The sequence below is a fragment of the Nyctibius grandis genome, chromosome 16, assembly GCF_013368605.1.
Source record: "Nyctibius grandis isolate bNycGra1 chromosome 16, bNycGra1.pri, whole genome shotgun sequence".
Taxonomy (NCBI): domain Eukaryota; kingdom Metazoa; phylum Chordata; class Aves; order Nyctibiiformes; family Nyctibiidae; genus Nyctibius; species Nyctibius grandis.
Genome location: NC_090673.1, coordinates 4,984,865 through 5,012,831, shown reverse-complemented (window position 1 = coordinate 5,012,831; position 27,967 = coordinate 4,984,865). Strand labels below are relative to the sequence as shown.

The following is a 27,967-nucleotide window of genomic DNA, read 5'->3' as shown; positions in this document are numbered from 1 at the left end:
GGGCGCGGCGCGCGGGACGGCTCCGCCCCCCGGTGAGCGGGGCAGGGGCGGGGGGGCAGCCATCCCCTCAGGGCCGGGGGTCCGGGTCCCGCCGCTCCCCCGGGGCACGGCGGGGCTGGTGCTCCTGCTGCCCCCCGCACCTCCGTAAGGCTCCGCGGTGGGGGGGGGGGGGGGGCGAGGCCTGATGGCGGGGTTAGTGGCGCTCACATCTTGCTTTGTTCTCCCCTGACCAAGGCCACGCAGATGGATTTATTCCGGTAACTTTCAGTCGTGTTGAGGTGAGCAGACACAACACCGATTCCCTGCTATTTTCTGACCTGGCTGTGAGCAGTTCTGCCTTCAGCAGAGTTCAGTCCTGCTTTCTGCAGCGCTCCCCTCTAGGCTGCGCTGGAGCCCTACAGCACCCACACCCCTCCTGCAATAACCAGCTTTTTAAAACAGAGGATGTTTGCGGGTTCTGCCCCCCGCCAAGAAATACGATCAGTTTGCAAGATAGTAACTCGTTTTATTTTTTTTTTAAAGCTACCTGAGCAGCCTGGCGCCTGAGCATGTGGTTTGCCTATCAGTAGCATCGGAGTTTGGGCTGGGAGGTTTGCTTAGCACAAAGCAGAATATAGGTTTGAGTTAAGCTATTGTGTTTCTGCAGAACCAGTATAAGAATAAACAAATTTTCTAGCTTACTATTGATGACAGAGAACCATACGCGTGTAGAAGCAGGGCAGAAGAAAAATTAAGTGTGTTTAGTGACTTCATTTTTAGAGTTACTGCTGTAGATACAGCAGAAAACACATAAACGTGGAAAGCGAGAGAACGTTGGAGCATCAGTTGGCACGAGCTGCTAGTGGCAGAAAGTGGTGGTGTGTGCTTTCTGTCAAATGATCTTCAGCTGGCTCTGAAAGATGACTGCTGCTCTTCTCTCTTTGCTCTTGCAGGTTTGGACAGACCTTTGATAGGATGTTGGGATTCCTGAAGAACCCAGTTGTGGTTACTGCGGAGATAAATGTGAACCTCGTGGCATTGACTGTGATGGGATTAATAAGCCGTCTTTGGGGGCTTTCCTACCCACGGGCTGTAGTGTGAGTAGAATAGTTTATTTTCTACTTGAATGACAGAGACTTTTGTTTTTTAAACATTTGTGAGTAAGAATGCAGGAGCGGAAGAGCAGAGCTTGCCTGATGTCAGCCTCTGTAAATACAGTGATAGTGTTTCCCTCATAGAAACTCCCGAGGGGAAGGGGGCAAAGCCACAGTGCTTCATTGTATTCCCTGGTATCCCTGTAGCCTGCAGGATACTTCCAATTAGATTTGACATATTTCTGCCTCTTGTGTTTCAGTTTTGATGAAGTTTATTATGGCCAATTCGTTTCGCTCTACATGAAGAGGATCTTCTTCGTGGATGACAGCGGCCCACCTTTCGGCCACATGCTGCTAGCTTTGGGAGGTAGGGCGTCTCCTGAAATGGGAGAGTGTCATTGCCTGTTGCTGGGGAAGAGAAAAGTGCTGGTTAGAAATGAGTTGTCAGATCCTGTCTCTGGGGAAAAGCACAAGGCAGCTGAGAGGTTCTGATGTAGAGAAAATAAGGATTTCCCTTATTTAGTATCATTAGAGGGCTGTTGCTTGAGTACTGGGGAGGTGATGGAGCCATATATCCATTACCTCATTGTTATCCAGTCATTTGGATAAAGAGAAAGGTAAGATGAGAACTGCTAGTGACTAGAAATAGTAGGCAACAGGCAGACTTTCAGGCCTGAGTTCCTTTCTGTAGCTGAGATAGGCACGACATAAAAGTGTCTGCATGGGAAGGAGAGATTAAATATGCGTGTAAATTCATTACTGAGAATCTGTTGTTCCCAAGTTACATTCTTCGTGCCTCTACACATTATCAAGCGCTGCTGCAGACAAAACAGAAGGAAAGGGGACCCTTTGGGGAAGAAGGGCTTTCATGCGTGGAAAAGCTATGTGTTTGGGAAATGGTTCCAGGACCAATTTAGCACCAGTTTTTATACTTGTTTTGAGACTGGAAATTCTGAATTGTTGTTTATGTTGTAGGTTACTTAGGAGGATTTGATGGAAACTTCTTATGGAACAGGATTGGAGCTGGTAAGAGCTGATTTTAACTGTCTCATTTTCTTGAGAAAATAAGCAGTATTTCAGCAGCTGACAGATTCCTTTTTCCTGACTAGTGGAAATAATGCTTTATCTGACACCTTCACTTCTCTTAAATAAAGTCTTCTGCAGGTCTCTAACAGAAGTTTAAGGCACTATGATTCCATAGCACAGATTTTTAAAATCAGTTAAAACGGTTTAAGCAATACAAGATGGACAATAAATTACTAAAAGTAGGAGTTAGATTCAACAAGTTGTTGTAGCTATAGGGAGTTCTGTATTGATCCGTCTTCTCTGTAATTAATAGTTTCCAAATTTGTGTGTCACTGTTATCTCCTATTTCAGAATATAGCATGAACGTTCCTGTTTGGTCCTTGCGACTCCTGCCAGCCCTGGCTGGTGCTCTCTGCGTGCCTTTAGCATACCAGATTTTGGTAGAACTGCAGTTCTCCCACTGTGCTGCACTTGGAGCTGCTCTTCTGATTCTCTTAGGTGAGATTATTCCCCTGAGCCCCATTCTTCATAGAAGGGGAGAAGGGTCCCTTTTCCCCTTGTGAATTTTTAGGGCACATAAGAGGCTGGAACAGCATCTGCCCAGAATGCTAACAGCACGTTGGAGCCTACTTTCAGCCCTGGCCTGTATTGGTCTTTGCTGTGCCTCTCTGGTCCCCTCTACCCTAACAGCTCTGCAGCAGGCTGCCATTCAAGGCTGAGGCTTTATACAAGTTCATTTCATTATTAAGCAAAGTGGGCAGCCTGATCAGCCTCACAGAAAACCACCTCTTTTGCATCCAGGGAGGCCTGTACTCTCTTCCTCAGAGGTTTGCAGGATGAGTTACAACATACTGGGTTTTTAACAGCAGGACCCTACTTACAGTCAGAGCTCATCACATTTCTTCATCTCCAAAATGCAGCAAACCAGGCTGCGTACTTAGCACCGTGATTTGACACTGTTCTGGTGTGTATTACTCAAGTTGTTTTTTTTTTCTCTGGCAGCTGCCTGAAAGGGAAAGAGCCTCTCAGCAGCCCTTTAGCAGTCTGATAAGAGAAACCTCTCCTATCTACCGGCTGCTCTGATTCTGGCTCAGGGAATCCTGACAAAGCAGCTCATTGCAGCTCCCTTTTTTGAAGAGCATCACGCTCATTGCCTGCTGGGGTCACTGCCTTGACTCTCTTTGCCTTGAAAAGCACCTCTCTGGATTTCCCAGCATTGATTTTCTTTGCCTTTGTAGGCAAGCACAGCACCTTTATCTGCCTCCTGCCAGACTTTACTACTTGCCCACCTCTTTGTCCTTGGAGACAGTTACGGCCATGTACTTTGCTCCTGCTGGAAGGTTTTTGTCCCTTTAAACCCAACACCTCCCTATTACAGCCAGTAAGATTGCAAATGAATTGGCTGTCCTTAAAGGGGCAGCTCCTTCTGTTGGATAATGATGTGATTGTCTGAGGTAGCACTTGCCTACAGATAAATTTCTCTAATTTTGTGTCTGTCTCTCTTTTCCAACAGAGAACTCTTTGATCACTCAGTCAAGGTTCATGCTCCTGGAATCAATATTGATTTTTTTTACCCTACTTGCAGTTTTGTCCTACCTGAAGTTCTACAATTTGCAAAGGCACAGGTAAAGCTGGATTGTCTCCCATCCTTTTTGGATATTCTTGTGGTGACTCTTTTTTTTTGTCACAGACTGTGTTTTTTTTCTGTAAGTCACTTCACCATTCTGCAACTCTCTTTGTCTGCCTGTAAAATCCAATGCTTTGACCTCTCGTATGGCTGCCCCAGAAGTTTTCTCTTCTGAGCACTGTTAAAGACTGTTTTAACTGATAGCAATGTTATCTTTTTTATTTTACAATAAAAATAAAATCCCTTGGGAGCACTTCTTTGCCCACCTGGATTTTTTACTGGAAGGTTTCCTTCTGTGCACAGAAACACTGATGATAACAGGTCGCTTAACGCTCCTTTGTTACTCTTTACAGGCACTGAATTTAGAGATCTTTGTCTCTCTTCTTGTGACTTCACATGTTCTCTGATCCTTGTAGAGGATAAAGTAATCTTTAGAAAAGTAAAATTATCTCTAAACTGAGCCCAGCAAGTGATATAATACATTTCTTTTATGCATAGTATCAGAAGGCAGGTAGCTTTTCAGGATACAGAGAAGTACATTTAACGACACCCTGCAGGTCAGGGCTGAGGGTTAGTGCCATGGGAGGTTCAGAATGAGATACCTCTGCGTAGAATAAGGAACAGTGGAGTCCTGCAAGTTTTTTTCAAGTTATTAGCTGAATTCAGCATCCTAAGAGGGTGCCCAGATCTCACCATAACGTCCTTTCCTTTGTCCTTGTATTTAAGTTCCTTCTCTGGACGCTGGTGGTTTTGGCTTCTGTTGACTGGAGTAGCTTGTTCTTGTGCAGTTGGGTAAGTGATGACGTCTGTCTTTGTTTTAGTAAGCTGCCTTTCCTACCTGCCATCTGAGGTATCAGTGAGGCTTTGGATTTTGAAGACTGATTCTTGGTGCTGTTCTGAGCAGACATTTCCGTGACTTTTTAATGAGTTAGGTTGTTTCTATAGAGAGGATGTCAGTTCACAGTGGGCAGTACCAGGCATTAGAGGGTGCTGTCCTGGCAAGAACAAAATGCATTTCTCAGAGATGGCTTCATGTTATAAGTTAGCATCTGCATTTCACCCCTCCCTCCTAGTTGCCTCAAGCTTCAGTAAGTCTGAATTTAGGGACTCTGTGCTTTGTGATCTGCCACTTTCTTATCAAGTTCTCTGTCACTGCTGTTATTTAATGCAATTGGCAAACAAATGGTATCTTCTGGTGTCAAAGCCTTGAAGCTTATTCATGCCAAACTTGTCATGGATCTAAGTCCTTGGACTTTAAAGCATCCTGTTCAAGAGAAAGTTTGCCTGTTTATGTCTTAGGTAATTGTGTAGTTTTTAGCTGGGTTAATTTTTTATGCACTTTCTTCTCAGGGTGAAATATATGGGCCTGTTTACCTATATGCTGCTCTTGGCCATTGCAGGACTCCACTTCTGGCACATGATAGGAGACCAGAACTTCTCAAATGTAGGTAGCACAACATGCAAAATATATTACGTGTCACTTTTCAGTACAGGAGCCAGCCAGGAGCCTTGCAAGCCCACAGATAACAATGCTGTCTGTAGATGGTTTTTGTACTAAAATTCCTTGTCATAGTCTGCAAACCCTCATGTCATAGGACAGTTTCCCAGCTCAGTTGCTGGAGAAGATGGAGTTAAATTTAAGATAAGCACGTGTGTGTGACTGGCTTTTCTGCTCTTATCCATGTCTTGGTGATTTGTGGCTCAAAACCTGTCCTGTTTCACGTACCTCTGTCTGGCTCCAGTTCAAATCCTTGGTGGAAGTTATCCAGCTGTCCACAAAGTTATAGCTGAGTGAGGGTGGTTGGGTCAACTTTAAAAAGACAAACAAAACAAGCCCAATGCACTGGTATTTTTAATATTTTTCATGTCTGGAGCATGAAACCAATGAGTTCTCTGTGTTCTTCTAGGTTTCCTTGATGTGCCATTTTCTAGCTAGGGGACTGGCCCTCATCATCATCCCAGTGGCGATGTACCTGTCCTTCTTCTATGTTCACCTGACTTTGCTGTATCGCTCTGGGCCTCATGACCAGATTATGACAAGTGCTTTCCAAGCCAGCTTAGAGGTAAAGGAAATGTGGTCATGAAACTGATTTATTAGGGGAGAAGAGGGAGAAATCTGTCTTATGTTCACTATTAGAAGTGTGCAATCTTGTTCCTTTGATCTTGTGTATTTGTTCTTTTATGTCATTTAACTACTTTGCTGCTGTAGTACCGCTTTAAGATGAAGCAATAATGACTGAAATCCTAATAATGGATGGAAAGCTTTTCCCAGGGAACCAAGAACAATATGTTCAGTCTTCTACTGAGGATTTGTCCCTTCCTACAGGAAACTCCACAGAAGTAGATACAGTACTGAACTCTTTAAGTGATGACATTGTAGACTACAGGATGACAGTATGATTTTCTGTAGAAGAGTGCTTAGACTGTCTTTTAGAACAGCAGGGCTTTAGGGATATTCCCTAAGACCCTGAAGTCTTTCAGGCGTTGGTGTGTTTACTATCTGCTGAGTATGGTGCTGCAAGACTTGATTTTTGTAGATACAACCACATGAGAAGGCATTGTGCTAAGATACTGCTATGTTAAAGTGACAGGTGGCTCTTAATAGAATTTAAACAGCCTCTGGGTTGTTTCTTCTTCTTTCCACTTACCCTGTCATTATGCTTCTCAGGGCGGGCTGGCTCGAATCACTCAGGGTCAGCCCTTAGAGGTGGCCTACGGCTCTCAGATTACTCTGCGGAACATGCTGGGCAAGCCCATGCAGTGTTGGCTCCATTCTCACACAAATACTTACCCCATCAGGTGAGGAATCTGGCTGAGTCTGTATTGTTAGGGTGAAAGTATGCTCTGGTTCTTCACCTGCCAGTCCAAGTATGGCAGTTTGGGTCCTGGCAGTCTCTTCATTAATCCTTCAGAGCACACTGCAGATGAACAGATTCTCTGTGCTCTGTGGGAATGGAGCCAGTGATCTGGTGCTAGTTTGTATTGCTGTGACTCTGTTGAGCACAGAAATGTACTATTACACACCTGTGGGGTTTTTTAACCTTCTGTACAGGTATGAGAATGGCCGAGGTAGTTCCCATCAACAGCAGGTGACCTGCTATCCCTTCAAGGATGTGAACAACTGGTGGATTGTCAAAGATCCTGGGATGTGAGTATGCAAGAGATTCAAATGCCAAGCTGCTATAAGCATAGCTTCTATATGCTTCCAAAACCTAAACAGGTCACAGCTTGGGTTGGACGTAACTATTCTCTGCTTATGGGCGTAGAGGCCATGTGTGATCCTGAGCAAGTGAATTCAGCTGCAGAGTTGGTTAGTGTGGCTCTTTCTTTGCACAATCCTCCTCAATATGGTAGAAGCGTTACTGAGGACTCGGAAATTCTGTCTGAACTGCTCCTGCCAGAACGTGGGCTGTGCTGTGCCCAAGGGGAACTTTAAAGACACATGAGACCGGTGGGAACTCTTCAGGTGCTTTGCATGAAAGGGAAGTTCTGCTTTTTGAAGTGTGTGAGCCATGGTATTAGAGTGCTTTGATGAGTTTTGTCAAACTTGAATGAGTCTCAGAAGAGAGCAGAAATCACTTTTGCAGAATGAGTATTTCTTTGTCTTTAAAGTGTGGGATGGGCTGTAGAATCTGCCACATCGAGAGGGATTCCAAGTGAGTCCCTGTGCCTGAGAGGCCTGAGTTGTGCTGAAGTATTTTGCCATTGTAACGGTCAGTGGAGAGCAGGACTCTTTGTTCTTGTAGTTTTGCCAGTAAAAGCCCTTGTGTAATATCATTTCTTACTGATCAAAAAGTTGCTTTTGTAGGTTTCTTACGTTGCTCTGGGAACTGCGTAAAGAGTCCTACCAGAAGGACTGTGTGCCATTATAAATCATATCCACATTGGGAAGATCTGTCCATAGTGCAAACCTTTTAAGTAGGGACTCTACCAGAACCGCACAAACCCAGTATCTTCTTAAAATCCTTCAAACTTGAGACTCCTACAAGCCCTAGAGGATGTGAAGTCCTTCTATAGAAAAGTAAAGTAGCGTGCCTTAGCCCTGTCCAGAAGCAAGATGAGAGTTTGTTCTCCATGGTGGAGATGATAGCCATTGATCTCTCTTATGATCCTGCCAAAAGTGACATCAGTTGCAGTAGGAACACGTGTCTGTCAACCTCACTGAAGCACTTACTCATTTCACAGAAGCCACCAAACAGCTCTGTGGTGGGAATAAGCTGAACTCGCTCCTGACTGACCTGGATTCAGACCACTGACCTAATGGCTGGAGTGTCGGTATCCCGTTACCGATCCTCTGAGTCATTCTGCCCTTAACTCACCTTTGCCTCGATGAGCTTTGTTTCCATTCTGGTACAATCTATAGATTACTCAAATTTCTCATCTTACTGCCTAACTGTCTGTCCCTGCCTGCAGCTTCTTGACCTAACAGTTTGGTCATGACAAGGTTGCATTATATAGAAAGAAGAACGTAACCACTTCCTCTTGGGTGTCACTCCACCAGGCAGCAGCTGGTGGTGAGTAACCCACCCCGTCCTGTCAGGCACGGACACATCGTGCAGCTGGTCCATGGCATCACAACTCGGTACCTCAACACGTAAGTCCCTTCCTCATCCTCTGCTCTGCCAAGCCTGCTGGCTCATTCTGCTTTGTTGTCTCTCAGAATAGCTGTTCGGGGGTTGAAGCGCAGTGACCCTTGTATTCAGATATGCTCTAAACTGCCTGTTATTCATGGATTCTTAAAACAGTGGGGCTAGGAGGGACCTCGTGGTTATTTACATAAGCCCTCCCTGTGCCCCAGAGAAAGGATGCTGTATGCTTATTTATTTTTTGCAATTGACTTGACAGTGGGTTTTGATATTAATCACAAACTGTTCAGCTAGCTAACTGTTTCTGTGCATCTCTATTAGTGGCCTTTAGAGGGGCTAGTGGTGGTTTCACCCACGTTCACAATTCACGGTAGATCTGCAGATTCCTAAATGCATAGTCCCCTTGGTAAGTCTTCATCCTTGCCCCTTCACTGCCTCCGCTCCAGGCAAAACAGGCATTGCCTGAAATTGCCTCCTGACTGCTTCCCAAAGGGCATCTGTGTGTACTTGAGTATCACTCAGATTAGGAAGGGGGGTGTTCTGAGCTTGGGTTTTTGCTATGTCCCTTCCAAACCTAATTTGTTCATTACTGGAAGCCCCAGTGAACAGCGTCTCTGTTTGTCACAATCAGTGCTTGTTCTTCAGCCTGGCATAGCAGACGTCTGTACTGGCTTCCTCTGAGCCTGTTCCTGGCAGCTCTTGGTAGTGGGGAGTGTTCTCTTTCAGAGTAAACAGTGCAATCTGTATAAGTGAGTTACTTGGTTTTGCTTTATTACTGAATCTGGTCTAATCCAATCCAAACCTTTATGGGTTTGCTTTTTATATGAATTTGGGAAATGGTTTTGGAGGATCTTACTTTACTTGTCTTCTAGGCATGATGTTGCTGCCCCTCTTAGCCCCCACTCCCAAGAAGTTTCCTGCTATATTGATTATAACATCTCCATGCCAGCACAGAACCTCTGGAGAGTGGTGAGTGGTCAAAGGGAACGGAGGAGCTCGTTGTGTTCCAGCAGAAACAGCTGAGACAACATGACGATCAAAAGACGTTTTTCTGTTGTAGGAAATTGTAAATCGGGAGTCTGACACGGACGTGTGGAAGACAATTCTGTCAGAAGTGAGGTTTGTTCATGTGAACACCTCTGCAGTGCTAAAGGCAAGTGGATTTACATTTATTTGCCTGTAGCTTTTCCTCCATGCAGTTCTCCTAATCTCAAAAGCTACTAATATCTCTGCTCCAAAATGCCTAAACCACTAAAACAAATAACCAAATAAGTAAATAAAAGGAACCAATCAACTTGCTTAATGTGATAAAAGAGCAGCATGTGTTTCAGGTAGTCATATTTCATTCCTTTTCAGCCTGCAGAGCTGTCCTGCCTCTCAGGAGGTTGTGAACACTGTTCACAACGGGGGCTTAGTTACTGCATCAGAAATTGATGCTGAGTCTGTGTGTAGTATGTGACAGCAGCTGGAATGGTTGAGGATCTCATCACAGAGTTTCCCAAAATCACTGACTTTAGGGCTGTAGCATTTGTTGAGTTAGTATTGCATGGTGACTCTTCACATACTTCCTAAGCAGTCCCTTGCTGCTCGGGCAGGGCCTAGGAGCTTCCATCCTGAAGTTCAAATTGGCAGGACTGTGAGTTTACAGTCACTGTTCACTTTCAGCTCAGCGGAGCATCGTTACCCGAGTGGGGATACCGGCAGCTGGAAGTGGTTGGAGAGAAGCTGTCCAAAGGCTACCACCAGAGCATGGTGTGGAATGTGGAAGAGCACAGATATGGGAAAAGTATGTCTTGGCCATGTTCTTGAAGCAGATTTATGTGACTGGGGGTTGCTTCATGTTGATGGGAAGGCAGTGTCATGTGTGTGTGCACGTGTTTAGCAGGCTCTGGCTGTATCATGGTGTCAGAATCCTTACAAATCCCCTTAGAGCGCTCTTGCAGTTGGACTGTGTATTGGAGAAGGGCTTCCAGGAGTGTGAGCCAGGGGTATATCGTATGTGCTCTCTCCCCTTTCTAGCTTTCTACCTGTTATGATGTGGTTATTTCTGAGCTATTTCTTCCAGGCCAAGAGCAAAAAGAGAGGGAAGTGGAACTCCACTCTCCCACCCAGATGGACATAAGTAAAAACCTCAGCTTCATGGCAAAGTTCACAGAATTGCAGGTGAGCGTCGTGTTATTCCTTTCATCTTTCCTTCTGCTGCAGAGCAGGATCCTGAGCATTTCTGCAAACTGTGAGCCTGAGGATTCATTGTTTAGAAATTCACTAAGGAAAATGCGTTATATAGGAACAAAATAAACCCATTCTATTGACCAGTATCCAGTATAAGATACGCAAAATCTTTTTCCACTCCCAGGTTAAGAACTTAACCTCTTACATCTGGAGCTGTTCACCCATGCCTGCTATCCCACTCATTCTTCCCATTCTGAAAGCCTTCTGTTTACTTTCTCTAGTGGAAAATACTCACATTAAAAAATGAAGACACAGAACATAAGTACAGCTCCTCTGCTCTTGACTGGATCACAATGGACACAAATATTGCCTACTGGCTCCACCCGACCTCTGGTGTAAGTACAAGAGGTGGAAGTAACCGTGAACCTGGGGAAGAGAGCAGACTTCAGTTCAGATGTGAGCTCCATGCCTGTGAGGGAGAGCAGGGCTGCAGCTCCAGCCAAGGAGCAGCTCCAGCATGGACAACTCCTGTATTAAGAATATATTTATCCTGAGGGTTGGGGTTTTCTTTGGCATGTGATACAGCTTTGACAGTAGTTGCTTTTAATTAAGTCATGTCTTCTTGCACATCTTTTTTTGTAAAGGAAAACTGCAGTTAAATCGTTTTCATTATTGATTCCATTTAGAAGGAATCAGATTCCATTTAGAAGTTCATCTCCAGTAGCATCTTTTAAATGCCTTAACATTACAAAAGAGTCTTGAAGCAGCAGTTTATCAGCTTGCTTTGTTCCAGGAAAGATCAGATTATTAGCCAGGCACATGCTGAGGTTTAATTAAGCAAATCTCTGTAGGTAATATTTAAACTTATCTAAAAGAACTGCAGCAAGTTCCTGCTTCTGGCTTACACCATCTTCTATTCTGCAGGCCCAGATCCACCTCCTTGGGAATGTTGTCACCTGGGCTTCAGCTAACATCGCTGCTCTGATCTACACGTGTCTGTCCCTGTGGTACTTGATACGACGAAGACGAAAAATTTACGACATTCCTGAAGGTCTGATTCCACGGTGTATGTGTGTGTCGAGGTGGGGCAGTTGTCACTTGTTCTGCTACATTTTAATGGCCCCAACGCCACATTTTTGCAACTATGTGCTTGGCTAGGCTAGCACTTTTTCCTTGCCTCTAACCCTGAAATTTTTATTAGGGACACACAAACATCTAAAGTAGCCCATGAAGAGACTGATTATGGTCATCACGGTATGACCATCACCTTATGAGACAGTGTAGCAGCCAGCATAATATTTCTTTGAATCATTCCCTGGCTGTAAGAAATCTTCAGACATCAGATCTGGATTCTACTGAGCCCTTTTGTGATGATTTAAAGAGGTCGGTACTGGCCGTGTAGGGAGGGAGATGTGTTTGTTCCAACCGAGGTACCGTCTCCACTGTGTGGCTGGGCAGTTTTACGCTGACCTTTCTGGCAGTACGTTTTGGTGTCCTGCTGTGAAGCTGCTTCATGTTGGCTGTAATCTGTCTCGCTGGGTACTTCATAAAGGTGTGACAATATATAACCATCTGCCTCAGTTGAGTGTGGTTAAGTTAAAGGTTGTATTAGCGCAGGCTGTAGAGCGGGGAAAAAAAACAAACCATGCAAGTAGGTGACCTCTTAGAGATTTTAGGTTTCCAGAGACAGTGCTTTGAGATGGTACCTCCTGTCTCCTGCAGATGCGTGGCAGCTGTGGGTGTCAGCTGGGGGGATCTGTGTTGGAGGCTGGGCTGTGAATTACCTGCCCTTCTTCCTGATGGAGAAAACGCTTTTCCTGTACCACTACCTGCCTGCCCTCACATTCCAGATTCTCCTGATTCCCATCGTATTACAGCATCTTGGCAATCATCTCTGCAGGTATTTGGTTTTAACAGATAGATAGATACGAGAGGTGATGCAGTTCTTTTCTCCAGGTTGTCACCTTGGCAAGCTGCTGCCGGGAAAGCAGTGTTTTTTTCCAGCAGTGGCCATGAGACCAGATTCAGGTCTTCCTTTTGGATGAAGTGTTTGGCCAGCCTTGATGTAACTTGACTGCTCTTTCCCATCCCAGATCTCTGCTTCTCAAGAGCATGTTCAGTGCACTGATCGTAGCTTGGTTCTCCTCGGTTTACCTCGTCTACTGCACGTTCCGCCCTGTGACCTATGGGGAGCCCTCGCTGTCCGCTGCCGAGCTCAAGGACTTGCGCTGGAAGGACAGCTGGAACATCCTTATCCGAAAACAGTAACAATTACAGTCTTGTTACAGGCAAAAGGAGACACCTTTTATGCAAAGCCAAGAATTTATTGTAAGTATAACTGAAATCTTAACAGTCTGATCAAATAATTGATAGTAGTCTAGATCTAATTATTACAGAAAAAGAAAATAAAAGAATACTGTTACAAAAAAGGTCTCAACAGTAATATAGCTGTTATGAGCACAGTTCCCAGTCTCTACCCCTGTTACGTTCACCCTTCCATTGCCCCTCGGGGTCTGAAGGTTGCTGACTTCAGTCAACAGCATCCCAGCTCATTTGCTGGGATGATTTCTTTTCATGCTGCGAGGATTTCTTCTTCATGTTTCTTGGGAGTACCATGTCCCTTCCTTCTTGCACTATGTTGCACTTAGGTCTGTTCTATATGTTCCCTAGCACCTTGGTCTGCAGTTCCATGTTACAGCAAGTTACTATAAATGGATACTCTCCAACATCTGGGATACTTTTCTGTTTTCTCTGTTACTTCTAAAAACTGGCTTTTCCCAGCTCCAAAGTTTACACCTCTTTAACTATCAGTAATTGGCCCTGCAGTCTTCAGCGTCCTCCCATGACTGTATTTCTCAACAAAGTATTCCTTGCCCCTACTTTCAATGCTCTGTCATCCCTATTTCATTACATTACAGCATTAAACTAAGTTTATAAACAGTTCATTCTGCATAAATATGACTTGTTACTATTATCTATGTATAATCATTTGGCATAACCATAATCTTTATGAAGCTAAGCAAAAATAAACAGACATTTAAAAATTGCTGTTACAGCTAAACAAGCTAAAACAAAGCTTCAGGCAGGCCAAGAAGTCAGCTGAAGCCAGAAGCCCCCTTTGGCCTTGCGGTGTTCATAGGAAGCCTGTTACTAGCAAAGGCAGTATTGTATTTTCTGGGCTGCAGGGTTACACCTCAAATCTCGTAGGAAGAGGAACTCTGAGCAAGGTAGAACTCGTAATGCTGACAAGGAAACCTGCTCTAACTTGTACAGGTGGGTTCAGGGTAAACGCATTGTAACTCAGCCCATGCCCTGGCCTGCACCACCGGAGGAATTCACAGGGTAGGAGAAGTGCAAGTGAGGGACTGGGACGGCTCAGTGGGGAATCTGCAATAGCTCTGTACAAGGGTTATAGTACAAATGCCACATTTGATTTTTTTTTCCCCACGTGGCTGCAGCAGCAGGATCTTGCACTACAGCTCAGTGCTGCCCAGGAACAGCAGGCCTAGACAGACCAGGGTGCTTTTTACTGTAGAGTTCCTTACTGCTCTAACAAACGCTATTCAAGGCTGCTTTGTGCTCCTCGACCCCCCCAGAGGAAGGTATGTTCAAACACCACAATGTGTTTAGTGACTATTTTGCTCCTACTTAAACCAGCCCCAATAGCCTACGCTTCAGTGCAGCAGCTCATACTCTAATCTGGCACCCTGAGCTGAACAGCACCCAGCAGCAGTCAGGAAATGAGCTGCTTTCTCCTTGGCATTACAGCAGTGTACCAACAGATCATGAACCTTTACTGATTTCCAGTGTTGAAGACTATGGGGATGAAAGTGCAGACTGCATTTTTTTTCTTTTTAAATTTTAATTTATTTTTTTCCCCTCTCTCAAGCTTCAGCCATTACAGAACTAAAGCTAACAATTCTGAGTTAAGGGGAGAAAGAACTGTTGAGTATACAAGCATCTCCAGAAGTGTTCCCTTTCTGTACCTTTGTGCTGGTGTAGTGCAAGCAGCACAAATACCTTTTATATAAAATGGTCATTTCTGCTCACTGGTTGTTCATTTGTTTATTAGCCAAAGTAGCACACACACACACACACACACACACACACATAACCAACACAGCCAGACCCTGGTTTTAGAAAACTAGCAAATATGAAAAAGTTCTTCATAATAATATTTGCCCCCCCACCCTCATTCTTAAAATTACACCATAACTCCAGACTCAAGAAGGATATCACAAGGACATTTTTCAAAGGCCCAACTGACACTTCATTTCAGAATTTTTTTCCCAGAAACTTCATGTTGCTGCAGTATCACTTATCTGGGGTAAACTACAGACACTGGGATGTCACTGTTTATATTTCCAGCCTCTTGTCTGCTCTTTTTCAGAAAACCAGACATATCTTGAGTTTAAACTGCCTGAGTGCAAGGCAAGGCTTTGGCCCTGTTTGAGGGTAGAAGAATGGCCAGGGAGCTCTTTGGGCCATCAGAAGGAGGGTCTTGCAATTCACAGCTTTCCCCCTTCCTGATCTTATCACCCAGCTCTGGAAGGGGACGGATTCCGCCCAGCAGAATCTGCAACCAGCAGTACAGAAATGCCCTAAAAGACACTAATACTGACAAAGTCAGGTTTCTGGTTCCATGAGCATCTCAATCCAGTTGGAGCTCACACATTAACTGTGGTAAAGGAGACTATTTGGGTACAAAAAAATAATGCAGCGTAGCAAGGTTTGGGAGCTTAGAGAAGAATAAATTAGGAACCAGAATCACACAACTTCTTGGGCCTGTCCCCCTGATGAACTGCAAGTTCCCATTTGTCCCAGTCTCTTTTTGTCTCTGTCTCGGGGAGAGACTTCTCTACAGGTCAATCCTTCTGCCCTGCCATGCTACTACAGGCTAAGAAGGAGGCTGGCCAGCAGGAGAGCAATGCCAGGACTCAAGGTCCCAAGCAGTTGGAGAAAAGTAAGGACTGCACCTGCTTGTTTACATTAACAGGGCATGAGCTAGTCTTGGATAAAGAGACTGGGTTTTCTTTTGAAAAAAAGAGGCAGCTAATTTTCCTGCTAAGGAAGATCATCATCAGGGAAATGGGGTATCTTGCTAATCATCTGGCAGCACTTAATTTTCAGGGGAGACTTCGGCATTAGATCTCATTTTGAATATTAAAAAAAAAAAAAGCAAGTTGCCTTTAACCAGTTCATCAAGTAACATCACAACTCCAGACACCATAGGGAGAAACGGGAAGGGGTTTGGAGGGGAGATGGGCCAACTCTTCCCTCTCCTCTCTTCGAGAAGTTTCACTCCAGTGCCCCCTCGCTGCTAGGATGATTTAAAGGGCACTTTACCAACCATTCTGTTGAAGTCCTTCTTTCCCAAAGCTGTCTTCAGTGTTGGTCTGGGCCAGCTGCAAATCCTTCAGCCGGGTTAGTGGGGACGGCTGCTGGACTCCAGGTGGGAGCGCTTGCCGGCCGCCAGCACGCTGCTGCTCTCCGTTTGCTCAGGGAACGGGCGCTTGTAGGTCCGACCATGTCCGTTCATTGCCCCTCGCTGCCACTTGCAGATGTCTCCATTTAGGATGTCTTGAATGTGCTGCACTATGAGGTTTATAGCAACTGCAGGGAGGAAAGGGAAATACAGGACATGCATGCTTTCCTGGCTGAGCTGTCTAGAAAACGTGGAACACCCAGCCCTGTTCAACTCAAGTTTTAGCAGCAAGCCCTTAAATGATTAACTATGCCTGCCCTCTGCAGCGAGGTCAGACCTCAAGAGAAGCCAGCAACTGCCACACCAGCTTTACACGGGTGTCCTGCTCTGCATCTGCAATCATGTGTCACTTTCTCCAGCCCTCCACAGGTGAGCAGCTGGTCATCCCGCTCAGGCTCTGAGCAGCTCCTTCCCCTCCACCAAAACACCTTTCCTTAGAAGCATGCAAACAAGGCAGTGGTGTGCCACCTGTTCTCTTCCCAACCCCAAAGGTGGTCTCCCCAGAGAAATCAGACAGAGAACCAAACTCCCTTTTACCCATGTTGTCAACTCCTCGGGGGATGATCACATCTGCATACTTCTTTGTCTGCAAAACAGAAACCATGGTGGAGACTGTTAATGGGAAAAGCCACCTTTATTCTAGAAGCTACCAAATGCCAGAAAGCCGAGGGCAAAGATGAGGGGTTTCTGTGCTCTGGGACTGTAGGTTAAAGCTCTCTGTCACAGTAAGACCTCAATGAATTGAGAAGTCATACGGGCTAACATGCACTGGATTTAAGGTCAGGGCTTGTTCTTGCTGCCCCTTTGCAGTCAATCACCAGCAGAAGCAGCGGAGTACTCGCTTTCTCACTTCTGAAGAGTACGCTGCCTTCACACGGGTCGCCCGCTTCAAGGCTGAGGTCTGTTTGCCGAGAGCTGGTTCTAATCAGCATTTCACAAGCCATTGCTAAATCTCTGCTGAGAGCCAAGGTACCCCATACGCATGTGAAATTCCTTCCTGCCTCTGATGACATTTTATTGATTTTTACCACCATAGAGCCCCTGGGTTTTGGTTTTTTTCCCCTACTTACGAAAAGGTCAGCAAATTCAGCATTTCTAATGAGTACTTTTACAACCCCAGAATTGCTTTGATCTAGAGCAAGAGGTGCCTGAGCTAGCCTTTTCCATCTTATTTAACCCACATACAGGATTTTGTTCTCAAAGGGTTTTTACAAATTAATTTGATTATGTGAGCACCTAAATTGGCCCTGCATTAGCCAAGCAGACGCTATAATGGTCTGCCCCAGGTTTTCACCAGCGTTCCCTGTTGAGAGTGACTGCTGGAAACCAAGCTCTTCTTTCTTTCTGCAAGACTTAAGAATAAATGCAGAGTGGGAGTGTTTCAGTCAAAGGGACCCAGGCTAAAATAGCCATGGCAGCAAGCAGTGAGAAAACATATGCAGCTTCTAGGGATTTCCGTGGTGCTTTGCAAGCAGAAGGGACCAAACGTTTACGTTCCTTAAACAAGCAGTTTGTAATGGTTAAATAGAGGAGGCAGAGGGGAGGGCGTGGGACTTGTGAAATATGACTATCAAAAGCCACCACTGCTGCATCTACAGTGCAGCTAATCCCCAAGCGACCCTGCTCCTTCACAAATGAAAAAAAAAAACACCAAACCCACAAATCAAATGAGTGAAACGTTTGGTACCGGTAAGCAAAACTCCTCGAAGGCAGGTTTGACGAACGTGGTGTACTGGGTGAGGATCTGCTCAAGGTCCCTCCCTCGTTTCATATCTCGCAGAACTGGGACGGGAAGATAAAGCCCGTGAGTTTTAGCACATGGCCGAGGACGGATAAGGATCAGGAGGTGACGCTGCCCGTGATGGCAGAGCATTACCTCTGCGGGACAGCCGGACGTCGGAATCTGTGTCGACAAAGAGCCGGAGATGGAACATGTCCCGAATGTCTTGATTGTAGAAAACCAGAATCCCCTCAAAGAGGACAACGTCAGCGGGATAGACCACCGTCGTGTCTGCCAGCCTGCCAGGAAAAACCACCCAGAGCACGTTGTTAGATGGGTCTCGCACCACGGTCAAGCGAGCTCACCCGCAGGCACCCACGTGCACACCCCAAGACCTCGCACAAAACCAAGACCTACCTAGAATGGGTCACGAAGTCGTACGTTGGCACCTCAACTGTTTTCCCCTCAACAATATTCTTCAGGGTTGTATGCATCAAATCGTTATCAAAAGCATCTGCAAGAGGACAGTGTAAAGAGTTCAGGTGCTGCTATATCAAACGTTCTGCTCAGATTTTCTAGACCCGAAGGAAAAGCTCTCTGCCTGGTGTTACACCGGGAAAAAAGGAATTTATGGATTATTCTTTCCTCCCAGCAGCAACCCAACACTCCCCACCCAAGCTGTAATTGCTATACTCGGTTACAGAGATAAGGAAGAGAATTTGCTGTTTATAATCAACTACAATACAATGAAATTAAGAAGCCAAATGTGAAGCTGATAATTGTATAATTCTACCAAACCACCTGGTAATTGTACAGTTTTGTGCAACTCTCAGTCTGTTAGCTAAGAGTCATCTAGGAAACCTCAGGCATCTTTAATGCTTCTCAAGAGCGTTACCCGCCCTGGTGAAGCTCCAGCAGGCTCCAGACTTCAGCCGAGGGCAGATCATTGTCCCGTTTGCAACCCACAGCATTCCCTGAGCAAGGAGAGCAGCTGCTTATGTGGACAAGAAATATCAGGGAAGGATTTGGGGAACGATGGTTTGTCACTGAGCCTCACAACGGGCGGGGGTGAGGAGACAGAGCCTGGCCGCTCTGCAAAAGGGGCACTAAACCAGCAGCTTTCGTGCCAGCCGTGTGTGCACGTGAGGGACAAACAGGCGTTTTGGTGGGGGAAAAGAGCATTTCTGTTCCCCAATAGTTCTCATTTTCTACAGGCCCTTTCAGTGAAACCCCGGCTGCTCTCCAGCCGTGCCCCGGGCGGGGAAGGGGCCGCCGGGCCGCAGCCTCACCCGGGTGGTCGAAGTTGTACTGTCCCTTGAGCGCCTTGGCCTGCTGCTCGGCGGTCAGCACCTTGTAGAAGCTGTCCTGGCTGAGGATGAGCACCTTCCGCTGCCGCCGCTCCACCTCGTTCTGCCCCAGCAGCTCCATGATCTTCTCGCACACTGTGGACTGAGCGGGAAGGGGCTCAGCCGGAGCGGCAGGACCCCCCGCGCCCGCCCGCACCCGGCCCGGCCGCTCCCCGCCGGGGGCCGGGGCGGAGGAAGGGAGCGGTGCTCGCCGCTGGAGCCCGGCCCGGCCCCGCTAGAGCCCGGCCCGGCCTCGCCGGCTGCCCCGGGACGCTGGGCCCGGCACCGGCGATGTCCCCGCGCAGCTCCCCGGCCCCGCCGGCTGTGCCGGGCAGCAGGCCCAGCCCCGGCCCGCTCCGGTAGCGCCGGGGGTCTCACCTTGCCGCTGGCGGTGCCGCCGCTGACGCCGATGAGGAAGGGCTTGGGGCGCGGCCGCTCCGACTCGGCGCCGCCGGCGGACGCCATGGCGGGGCTGGAGGGGCAGCGGGGGCGCGGCCGCGGGGCATGACGGGAGGTGTAGTCCGGGGGCGGGGCCGGGGCGGGGACACGTGCGCTGAGTGCGGCCGGTCTCAGCCCCGAGGGGACGGGCGCGGGCAGGAGCGGGCGGGGGCGTCTTATAGAGAGATATACCTTGTTATGGACAGTTATACCGTGTTACAGGCAGCTGTACCTCGTTATAAACATCTGTACCTTATTAATCATGGGCAGCTGTACCTTACATAGGCACGTGTGCATGCACAGGGCCGTGTATGCATACATGTGTACACACCTAGGGGTGTGTGTGTATGCAGAAATATGTACATGAGGAAACATATGAACATACAACATATAAACATAAGGACATACAAACCCAATTATGTACATGTTTAAGACATATAAACCTCTACTCTGCCCTGGTGAGGCCGCATCTGGAATACTGTGTCCAGTTCTGGGCCCCTCAGTTCAAGAAGGACAGGGAACTGCTAGAGAGAGTCCAGCGCAGAGCCACGAAGATGATTAAGGGGGTGGAACATCTCCCTTATGAGGAGAGGCTGAGGGAGCTGGGTCTCTTTAGCTTGGAGAAGAGGAGACTGAGGGGTGACCTCATTAATGTTTATAAATATGTAAAGGACAAGTGTCATGAGGATGGAGCCAGGCTCTTCTCAGTGACATCCCTTGACAGGACAAGGGGCAATGGGTGCAAGCTGGAACACAGGAGGTTCCGCATAAATATGAGGAAAAACTTCTTTACGGTGAGGGTGACTGAACACTGGAACAGGCTGCCCAGAGAGGTTGTGGAGTCTCCTTCTCTGGAGACATTCAAAACCCGCCTGGACGCGTTCCTGTGTGATATGGTCTGGGTAATCCTGCTCCAGCAGGGGGATTGGACTAGAGGTCCCTTCCAATCCCTAACATTCTGTGATTCTGTGATATACACACTGTGCACACATACACACAGTGTGTCTATGGGTGTATATAAACACACGCATACATATGCACATATGTATTAATAGACATACCTACAATGTATACATGTTTACATACATTTTGTATATCAATAGATGTGGCCAGAATAGAGGGACAGCACTTTCTGTCTGTAAACATAATATTTTCAAACAAAGACAAATCACCCACGTACACATGACAACAACGGTTCAAACCTGCGCTACACACCGGTCCCGCAGCCGCGGCACAGCGGACACTACGCGATGTCCCGCAGAGCCAGGAGCCGGGGCGGGGGACAGGCGCGGCAGCCCGAGGGCCCCACGGACACCCCTGTTTGCTGCTCCCGGGGTCCCAGCAGGGGTGACCCCCTCCCCGGCGGTGGCAGGGCCTGGGTGGCCCCGCCAGGCGCGGCCCCAGCCCGCGCAGGGCCCTGGGCAAACAGCGGGTCAATGATTAACGCACCGGGCCCGCCGAGGCTGCGCTCCGGGCCAGGCGGGGGCCGGGGGCCGCGGCGGGGGCCAGGCCCCAAGTGTCCGGCCCGAGGGGACCCCGCAGGCACCAACGTGAGTGGGGACGGGGATGGGGACATGGGGGCCGCGCAGGCGCGGGGGGCGCTGGGGGGGCTCGCGTGGTGGCAGTGGGGTGGCGAATGGGGGGGCCGCTCACCCGCCCCAGCCCCGAACCGCACCCTAATCCCGGGGGGACGTTTGGGGTCAGTGGGCCGGGGCTGTGCCTGGCCCGTCACAGCCTCATGCTGCCACCGGTCGCGGGTGGGGGGAGAGCGGGGCAGCCCACGGCCTCCGTGTCCCCACAGGCGTCTCGGCAGGATGGAGGGCGAGATGCCGGCTGGGCACCAAGACTGCAGCCCCGCAGCCGAGGCAGCGGAGCAGTGGGGTGGCAGTGGGGCGGCCGGGCGGCTGCCCAGCTCCGGCACCAACTGGGACCCCCCTGCGGGCCGCGGGGACAGGCCCATGGTGGTGGCGGCGGCCACCAACGCCACCTTCGAGGGGGACCCACCGCCCTACTCGCCCCCGGACCCCAAGAGCGTTCACCTCCTCTACCCGCCGTTCCCGGCCGGCTTCTCCCAGCAAGCGCCCGTCGTCTACCAGCCGGGGCCGGGGCCGGGACCCTTCCCACACCCGGGCATCCCACCTGCCCCCCTGCCCTACACCACAGTATGTATCTCCCACCCTGACCTGTTCCTGCCCTGCTCCACAGCGGGGGTCACCCCTTATCCCCCTCCAGGGTTTGTGGGGTCCCAAGCAGCACCTGGAGCAATGCTTGAGCACCACAACCCGGAGTGGGGAGCACGGGGGGGGGGTCACGCAGCTCTAACCTGTCCCCCCCATCCCATGTCGCAGTACAATGGGCAGCCAAGCACAGGGCCATCGCCCGCCGGCCATGGGCAGCGCCTGCCCAAGGACTACATGGTGGAGTCGGTGCTGGTGACCGTCTTCTGCTGCCTGCTGACCGGGGTCGTCGCCCTCGTCTACTCACACGAGGTAAGAACATCACAGTCCTGATTTACACCAAACCAGCTTGACACCTCGAATCCCCCCTCCCAGTGCTGCAGGTCTGCTCTAACCTCTCCCCTTCTCCTTCTGTGCCAGACCCGGTCTGCGCTCAGCCGCGGGGACATGGCCCAGGCGAACGTGGCATCCAAAAAGGCCCAGTCACTGGTCCTCTTCAGCCTCCTCTTCGGGTTGTTCGCCTCCATCAGCTGGGTCATCTATGTCCTGGTGGCCCTGTACCTATGACTGAGCCCCAGGGACAAGGCACGTGCTGGGGGCTCCTTGTGCCTCACCACAGCCCGGGGGTGGGGGCAGCCACAGCCCCTGTGTAGAATTGCCGGGGCTGCTGTGAGAAACAGGTGACCACAAAGTGTTATCGGGGCCAAGGGGCAGCGTCCGTCCTTCCTGGTGGGGTGAGGAGATGCTCCGGAGCCGCACGTGCCTCCACCTGCCCACTGTGGTGCGGGCAGGACAAACCCAGACCGAAGCAATGCTGGTGCCGTGCCCCGCCAGAGCCGGCTCCGGGCCAGGAGCCGTGTCGGAGCAGCGGCACCATGTATGGGACCAGGCTCCGTTGCAGGATGTTGAATCCCATTACCGCAGACTGGCGCTTGGAGATGCAAAATGGGACTCTGTGGCAGGGGGAGCGTCTTGTGGAGACGGAGCGAATGGTCAAGGTATAATGCAGAGCCCAAGGCGTGAGCTGCTCCGCCGGCAGCTGCTGCTCTGGGTGTGTGAGAAGCCCTCCCCGGTAATTAATAATGTGAGAAGAAATAAAGCCACGTATGTAGCTTCTACGATAATTCTGCTCACACACACACACACACACACGCTGCATCGCCACCTTCTCGCTGCTTCCAGATTGAAATAAAACACAGGTGTAGGTAAAGCTGCTGTCTCTGTGCACCGCAAGGACCCTCCCAGGCTCCGGCCCTGCTCGCAGCCACGCACCCATCTGCCGCCCGGGGGGGGCTGTGACAGACCCCGCAGCCCCTCACACCGGTGGGATGCGGCACCGTGGTCCAGCCCCGGCGAGCGAGCGGTATGTGCTCGGTCAGTGTCTGGGCATCCTCCTCCCGATTATTTCCAGAGGAATTTTGAACCCCGTCCAGGACTGAAATAGCACGGGAGCCTGCTCGGCCGCCCAGGCCACCGCAGGGGTTATTTATAGCCCTCGGGCGCCCGGCACGCGGCCGCTGCACAGGCTGGGCACACGCCTGCCAAGGTGTGCTTTGGGGAGGTGAGACCCCCCGAACATGGGGGACAGCAGTGCCCGGAGGAAGGTGACAGGAGCACATAGCCCTCCCCCCAAGCGCAGGGCTTGTACAAGGGCAAGACCATCTTGCTGGAAGGTTTATAGGGGAAAGATAAAAGGGAAAAGGGCCAAGAGCAGAGGCAAACGCCGAGAGGCACGTGAGAAAACACGAGGCCACACCAGCACCAGAAGTGGATTCGATTGTCACTTTAATCCACAGACTGCTGCATGCACCGTAAACAGGATCATCAGGCGGGTTTGTTACTGGTGTTTATTTGTCTTTAATATAAAAGTTACAGGTCTGAAATGTTGGCAGGAAGATGCCCCCATCAGGACTGGGTTAGTGGTGAATATATAATACAACCAAACAGCTTGGAGTGGGGGAGAGGCCTGGGAGCGGGGCAGGGGGCTGGTGACTGGGGCATCACTTCTCCCTGCCCCATGCGGAGAGGGGATTGAGACCCCCTCCCTCCCCCAAAAAAGAGGTGACAGCCCCGAGGACACTGCCTGCAAGACACGTGAACACGTTCATGGCCAGTCTTGCGAACGGCTGCTCGTCTGGGCTTCTGCTCCCCCGGGGGGCTGCTCCTCGGGGTGGGGGGCTCTGCTCAGCAAACCTGAAGCTGCTCTGGGTGAGCAGACCCTGCTTTAGGGTCCCTCCAGTCCTGAGAGCCTGGCCCGAGCTGGGGCCGTGAGCCAGGGGCTGTGGTCAGGACACCCCGCTCGGCTGGGGATGACGGCAGAGCAAAGGGGCGAAGAGGGGAGACAAGGTGGGGGCTCGGCCGTGCAGCCCTCCCGTCCCCACGCCGCGGGCCGAGCCTCTGGCTTTGGGGGGGCTGCCAGAGGGCAGCGAGTGAGACCCCTGCCTTGGGTGCTAAGAGGGCTCGTGGTTTCAAGCGCAGGGAAGAACCTGGGAAGAGCTCTGGCTCTCCAGCGAGAGGAGGCGAGGTGCACCCTCCTGTCCCTGCGCGGCACTGAGCCCCAGCCACCAACACCACGGCCCCGCACGGGGACAGCGGAGCGAGGGGCTGCGGTTTTAGTGCGACCACCACCCACGACACTCCTAGGAACAGCCCGTGCCCCAGCGCAGCGGCCGCGGGAGGTGCTGGGAGCCCGCCGGGGGACGCCGGCGCCAGACACGGGCTGTATTTGCCTTTTCACAGTCTCGCCCTGCTGGGTTTTTTTAAATCTTATTTACAAAGGAAAACACAAGCATTAATTCCTGCATGGAAGGCTGAGAAGCCTTTGGGGATCGCAAAGCCTCGGCTGGACACAACACACGGCTCCAATGCCCTTAGTGCCATAAAAATAAACCTATTTTGAAGTGTTCTGGCTTGGGTGCTGCGTTTCAGCGCAGGAAGATCCCCGCTCCGCCTGCTCTGGGCTTGCACGAACCAGTGTTGGACCCCCAGAAGATGCCCTCGTGGGCAGGGGGGGTCTCTCTGCGCTTCAGCATTTGGCCTCTGCACAAGTCCTGTGCCTAAATCTTCAGGAAAATAGTCGAGCTGGGAACAATCCTACGAACAGGGCAACGCCGCTGTCGCTCCCTCCTGCCGCCCGCCAGGCAGAGCTGGCTCAGGCTTTGCAATCTGTTTGCAGAAGGAAGTGCTTGCACCTCTGCTTCACCCAGAACAAACAGAGGCTTTAGCAAACACGGAGCTGCTATTGAGAAATAAGTTAAGGATGCTCTGCGAAACACCCCGCCTGTATTCCTAAAACTGCAGGATTTTGTTAGCCAGAACTCTGTACAAACCTGTGCCCACGTGACACGGTGCCGAGAGGGGCCTCGTGAGGCTGCTAAAACCTCCAGCGTATGCTCAAACCCACAGTCCATGCTGTACCCATCGGATGAGGACAGAGAGGAGAGATGTGAAATGGCCCAGCTGGGGCTGCGCTGGCAAGGATGCCCCGGGGGGGACACAGAGAGGGGACAGAGGGGCTGAGTAAGGCACACCAAACATCGGGGTTAACGCTGCATGTGTGGGAAATGAGACATCCCCCCTCGCTCTTCCATGCCAGGCTGCCCCTGCCCTGCTGGCTCCAGCATGGAGGGATTGGGGACGGGCACCTGCTGGGGCTCCTGCCGAAGCGCGGATCTCAGAGCACAGCACCAAGGGTCAGCCAGACAGGGACCCCCTGAACAAACCATTTGGCAACAGTGAGAGGAGAAGGGGAGGAGCGGGAGGGAGGGGGCAGCTCGGCCGGGCACAGGGTCCTTCCTGTTTCCCATTTCGCACCCCAGAAAGGGACCCGCTGGCTCCTTGGCCTGGCTCCTGCCCCGCTCCGCACCCACCCACGCCGCCGCCCCCAGCCTCCTTTCTTCCAGCACTTGGAACAACATTGTCACTGGTTGTGAATTTTATACATAGTTTTGCACTTTTTTTTCCTATAAACCCATCGGTATTCAGAACATGCATCAAAAAAATCCCCAATGGATTCTAAACACTAATATTTACAGTCTTGTATACTACAGCATTTACTGTGCAAAAGCTAGTACCATCACTAAAAGATACGGGTTCACAGGACAAGCGAACCGCAGTACCTCGGGTAGTCAACGTTTCCAGGGTTCGGAGGGATTACCGTTGCTTAAATAACGAGATCTGAGAGGAGGAGGGGGATAGGATGACTGGAGATGGCGGGTCCCTGCCCACATTTTCAGTGCCTCTTCCATATCTATGACTGGTGCCTTCCTCCCGTGAAGAAGGCGCCAGAGATCTGGGGTAAACTGAAGACCCCTGTAAACACAAGCAGCTCGCTGAAAGCAGAGCTCCTCTGGCAGGCAGCGGGAGACTCTTCCATCCTCATCTCCTAGGGATGAACATGTGTTGAGGTGGCATTGCAGGGGAGACTCAAACCCTTGGCTTCCATGGCTGCTGCCTGCTGAACACCACTCCGGAGACAAGCTTGTGGGTGCTGAGCTCTTGCTGACCCTCCTTTGTGGATGAAAACAAAAGCCCGGGTACTCCCGGATGCAATCGGCCAACAAACCAGTAACACGCTCGCATGGGACCCTCCTTCCACACAGCTCTCTCCCCGGGTTTAAAGCTGATCATGGCACAGAGGGACGGGAGGAGAAGGAGGGCGAGCGCAGCTGATCTCTGCCCTTCGCGGCTGACGCGCGCGGCCACCCCCGACCTCCGCACGCCCAGGGACCGCTGCCAGCTGGGAGGGAGGGTGCGTCATCCAGTAACAGGTACAAACATGGAACTCCAGTCTCATAGCTGCCCTCGGCGCATCTGCGGAGCAATTCTCCTCGCTCACACCACCCCTCCTCCTAGGTTTTCTCTTCTCGGTCTGTTTTCCGCCTCGTAATGTTCCGAGGTTTGATTTTGAGGGACAGTTCCCACAAGGCCTCCTCAGCCAGGTGGTCGCTGAAGTCGTTGAAGAATGACACTATGTCGTCGTTTCTTTTGATGTCGTAATGTCTGGAAAACCACAGAGTAGGGCAGCAGTTAAACAAGGGGCTACCTGGGGACCTCTCCCAACTTCAAGCCACCCCTGCCCTGCTCTAAGGGACATCCAGCGCTGTGGGGGTCTGCGTAACGTGAGCCCAATACTCCTGAATGTGGTGTGACACTAAAAAGGGGAAAAACCATCATGCTCATAGCTGAATTGGGGAAAAAAAAAAAAGCCTCTATCACACTGAAATCAGCAGTTAGATCTGCTGCTTCTGCTGCGAGACAGCATTGAAGAAAACCCTCCATGACTTGGAGAACATAGGAAGCAGCAACAGCAAAACAAGGAGGAAAAGCTGAAAGAGAGTAGTGGGAAAACTTTACTGCACTGGATCTCAAAACTAATACAGGAAAAAATGCCTTCACAACCTTTAGTCACAGCTAACCTAGAGAGGGAAGGAGACTGTGACCAGAGCCCTGTCCTTCCCAGGTCTCCTTACACCTCCATCACGATGCTTTGACCTTAGGCTCCCTTCCCTTTCCCCGGGGGCTCCCATGCCCCAGCCACGACCCCCCACACCACTCCCCACCGTGGTGCCTCAACGCCAGCTCTGACCCCGCTGTTGCTGCACTTACACTTGTTGGAAGCACCTCATGCTGTCCAGGATGTTAAACTGCTGCCAGCGCTTGGAAAAGTTCACTTTGCTGTCAATGTAATCAGGGTTTCCCAGGTGAACAAAGGTCAAGTCCTGCAGAATCAGGCCTCTGCAAGAGAGAAAGGGGCAGCAGGCCAGGGAGTAGGCAAACAAGTACAGAGGTTAGTCACGCAGGAGCAGGACAGCCAGCCAAAGGCAGCCACCAGCAATCTAACGACCTCCCGCTGCTGCCACCATCAGCACTGCAGCTTTGAAGTAGAGGAAAACACGCCCCCGGCAGCAGATCTGAAGGTGTTCAGGGGCAAAGTGCCACCATGCAGAGCTGAGGGACCTCTGAGGAGAGGCACTCACTCATGGGCACGCTCAGGGCGCTGAGGTTGCTCTTTCACCCTCCATGGAAATGAGGACCAGGCTGGAAGAAGGTCGCAATGGGAAGTGCCTGCCAGGGGTTAAACCTTCCTTCCACTTTTATGCAAGAGGGTTGCCCTCACGTTGAGGTTTTGCTAGCAAGGGGGTCCCTGCGCCTTCCTGCCTCTGCCTCTCCTGCTCAGCCGTGTCTGCACGGCCCTGCTGTGGTCCCCTGACAGATGAGATGCCACGTACATACGCAACCTCTTCCTACAGAACTGTTTCCATGGAAGAAAGACAGACCAGGAGAAATTTTACTGGTGTAAACCCAGAGCAAATGTG

At 50.2% G+C, this 27,967-nt stretch overlaps 4 protein-coding genes across 11 annotated transcripts in view; 2 read left to right on the top strand and 2 right to left on the bottom strand.

Annotated features, from left to right (window-relative positions):
- Nucleotides 1–177: 177 nt before the first annotated feature.
- On the top strand, nucleotides 178–14,531 carry POMT1 (protein O-mannosyltransferase 1). Its single transcript, XM_068413729.1, has 20 exons — nucleotides 178–278; nucleotides 933–1,076; nucleotides 1,334–1,440; nucleotides 2,049–2,099; nucleotides 2,451–2,597; nucleotides 3,613–3,724; nucleotides 4,453–4,518; nucleotides 5,077–5,170; nucleotides 5,634–5,789; nucleotides 6,395–6,525; nucleotides 6,779–6,874; nucleotides 8,228–8,320; nucleotides 9,185–9,281; nucleotides 9,373–9,465; nucleotides 9,978–10,098; nucleotides 10,378–10,475; nucleotides 10,766–10,879; nucleotides 11,409–11,535; nucleotides 12,207–12,384; nucleotides 12,578–14,531. Exons 2-20 carry the CDS (start codon nucleotides 955–957, stop codon nucleotides 12,750–12,752), a joined length of 2,178 nt encoding a protein of 725 aa, XP_068269830.1. The 5' UTR covers nucleotides 178–278; nucleotides 933–954; the 3' UTR covers nucleotides 12,753–14,531.
- UCK1 (uridine-cytidine kinase 1) lies at nucleotides 12,788–19,501 on the bottom strand. Of its 2 annotated transcripts, none has more exons than XM_068413726.1 (7): nucleotides 19,414–19,501; nucleotides 18,979–19,138; nucleotides 18,107–18,203; nucleotides 17,846–17,988; nucleotides 17,657–17,751; nucleotides 16,507–16,555; nucleotides 12,788–16,097 (listed from the first exon to the last, which is right to left on the bottom strand). In XM_068413726.1, exons 1-7 carry the CDS (start codon nucleotides 19,498–19,500, stop codon nucleotides 15,910–15,912), a joined length of 819 nt encoding a protein of 272 aa, XP_068269827.1. In that variant the 5' UTR covers nucleotide 19,501; the 3' UTR covers nucleotides 12,788–15,909. The 2 variants fall into 2 exon arrangements, with proteins under 2 accessions (XP_068269827.1, XP_068269828.1); XM_068413727.1 differs by having other exon boundaries at nucleotides 18,979–19,131; nucleotides 19,414–19,493.
- Nucleotides 19,502–21,287: 1,786 nt separating this feature from the next.
- PRRT1B (proline rich transmembrane protein 1B) lies at nucleotides 21,288–22,217 on the top strand. Its single transcript, XM_068414242.1, has 3 exons — nucleotides 21,288–21,635; nucleotides 21,822–21,962; nucleotides 22,071–22,217. The coding sequence occupies exons 1-3, from the start codon at nucleotides 21,288–21,290 to the stop codon at nucleotides 22,215–22,217; spliced, it is 636 nt and encodes a 211-aa protein (XP_068270343.1).
- Nucleotides 22,218–23,418: 1,201 nt separating this feature from the next.
- The window catches only part of RAPGEF1 (Rap guanine nucleotide exchange factor 1), an 87,834-nt gene continuing 83,285 nt past the window's right edge, over nucleotides 23,419–27,967 (bottom strand). For all 7 annotated transcript variants that reach the window (XM_068414162.1, XM_068414165.1, XM_068414163.1 and 4 more), the window contains 2 exons: nucleotides 27,258–27,386; nucleotides 23,419–26,651 (listed from right to left, as the gene is read on the bottom strand). In XM_068414162.1, the coding sequence (XP_068270263.1) occupies nucleotides 26,501–26,651; nucleotides 27,258–27,386 (280 nt within the window). In that variant the 3' untranslated portion in view covers nucleotides 23,419–26,500. The remainder of the gene's footprint in view (nucleotides 26,652–27,257; nucleotides 27,387–27,967) is intronic.

Coding starts and splice junctions, on each gene's coding strand:
- POMT1 (XM_068413729.1), top strand. CDS start 955: ATGTTGGGATTCCTGAAGAACCCAGTTGTGGTTACTGCGGAGATAAAT. Junction 9,466..9,977: donor ACACCTCTGCAGTGCTAAAG/GCAAGTGGATTT, acceptor GTTCACTTTCAG/CTCAGCGGAGCATCGTTACC. Junction 10,099..10,377: donor AGAGCACAGATATGGGAAAA/GTATGTCTTGGC, acceptor TATTTCTTCCAG/GCCAAGAGCAAAAAGAGAGG.
- UCK1 (XM_068413726.1), bottom strand. CDS start 19,500: ATGGCGTCCGCCGGCGGCGCCGAGTCGGAGCGGCCGCGCCCCAAGCCC. Junction 17,989..18,106: donor GACTTCGTGACCCATTCTAG/GTAGGTCTTGGT, acceptor TTTTCCTGGCAG/GCTGGCAGACACGACGGTGG. Junction 16,098..16,506: donor CCGAGGAGTTGACAACATGG/GTAAAAGGGAGT, acceptor TCCTCCCTGCAG/TTGCTATAAACCTCATAGTG.
- PRRT1B (XM_068414242.1), top strand. CDS start 21,288: ATGGAGGGCGAGATGCCGGCTGGGCACCAAGACTGCAGCCCCGCAGCC. Junction 21,636..21,821: donor CCCCCCTGCCCTACACCACA/GTATGTATCTCC, acceptor CCCATGTCGCAG/TACAATGGGCAGCCAAGCAC. Junction 21,963..22,070: donor CCCTCGTCTACTCACACGAG/GTAAGAACATCA, acceptor CTTCTGTGCCAG/ACCCGGTCTGCGCTCAGCCG.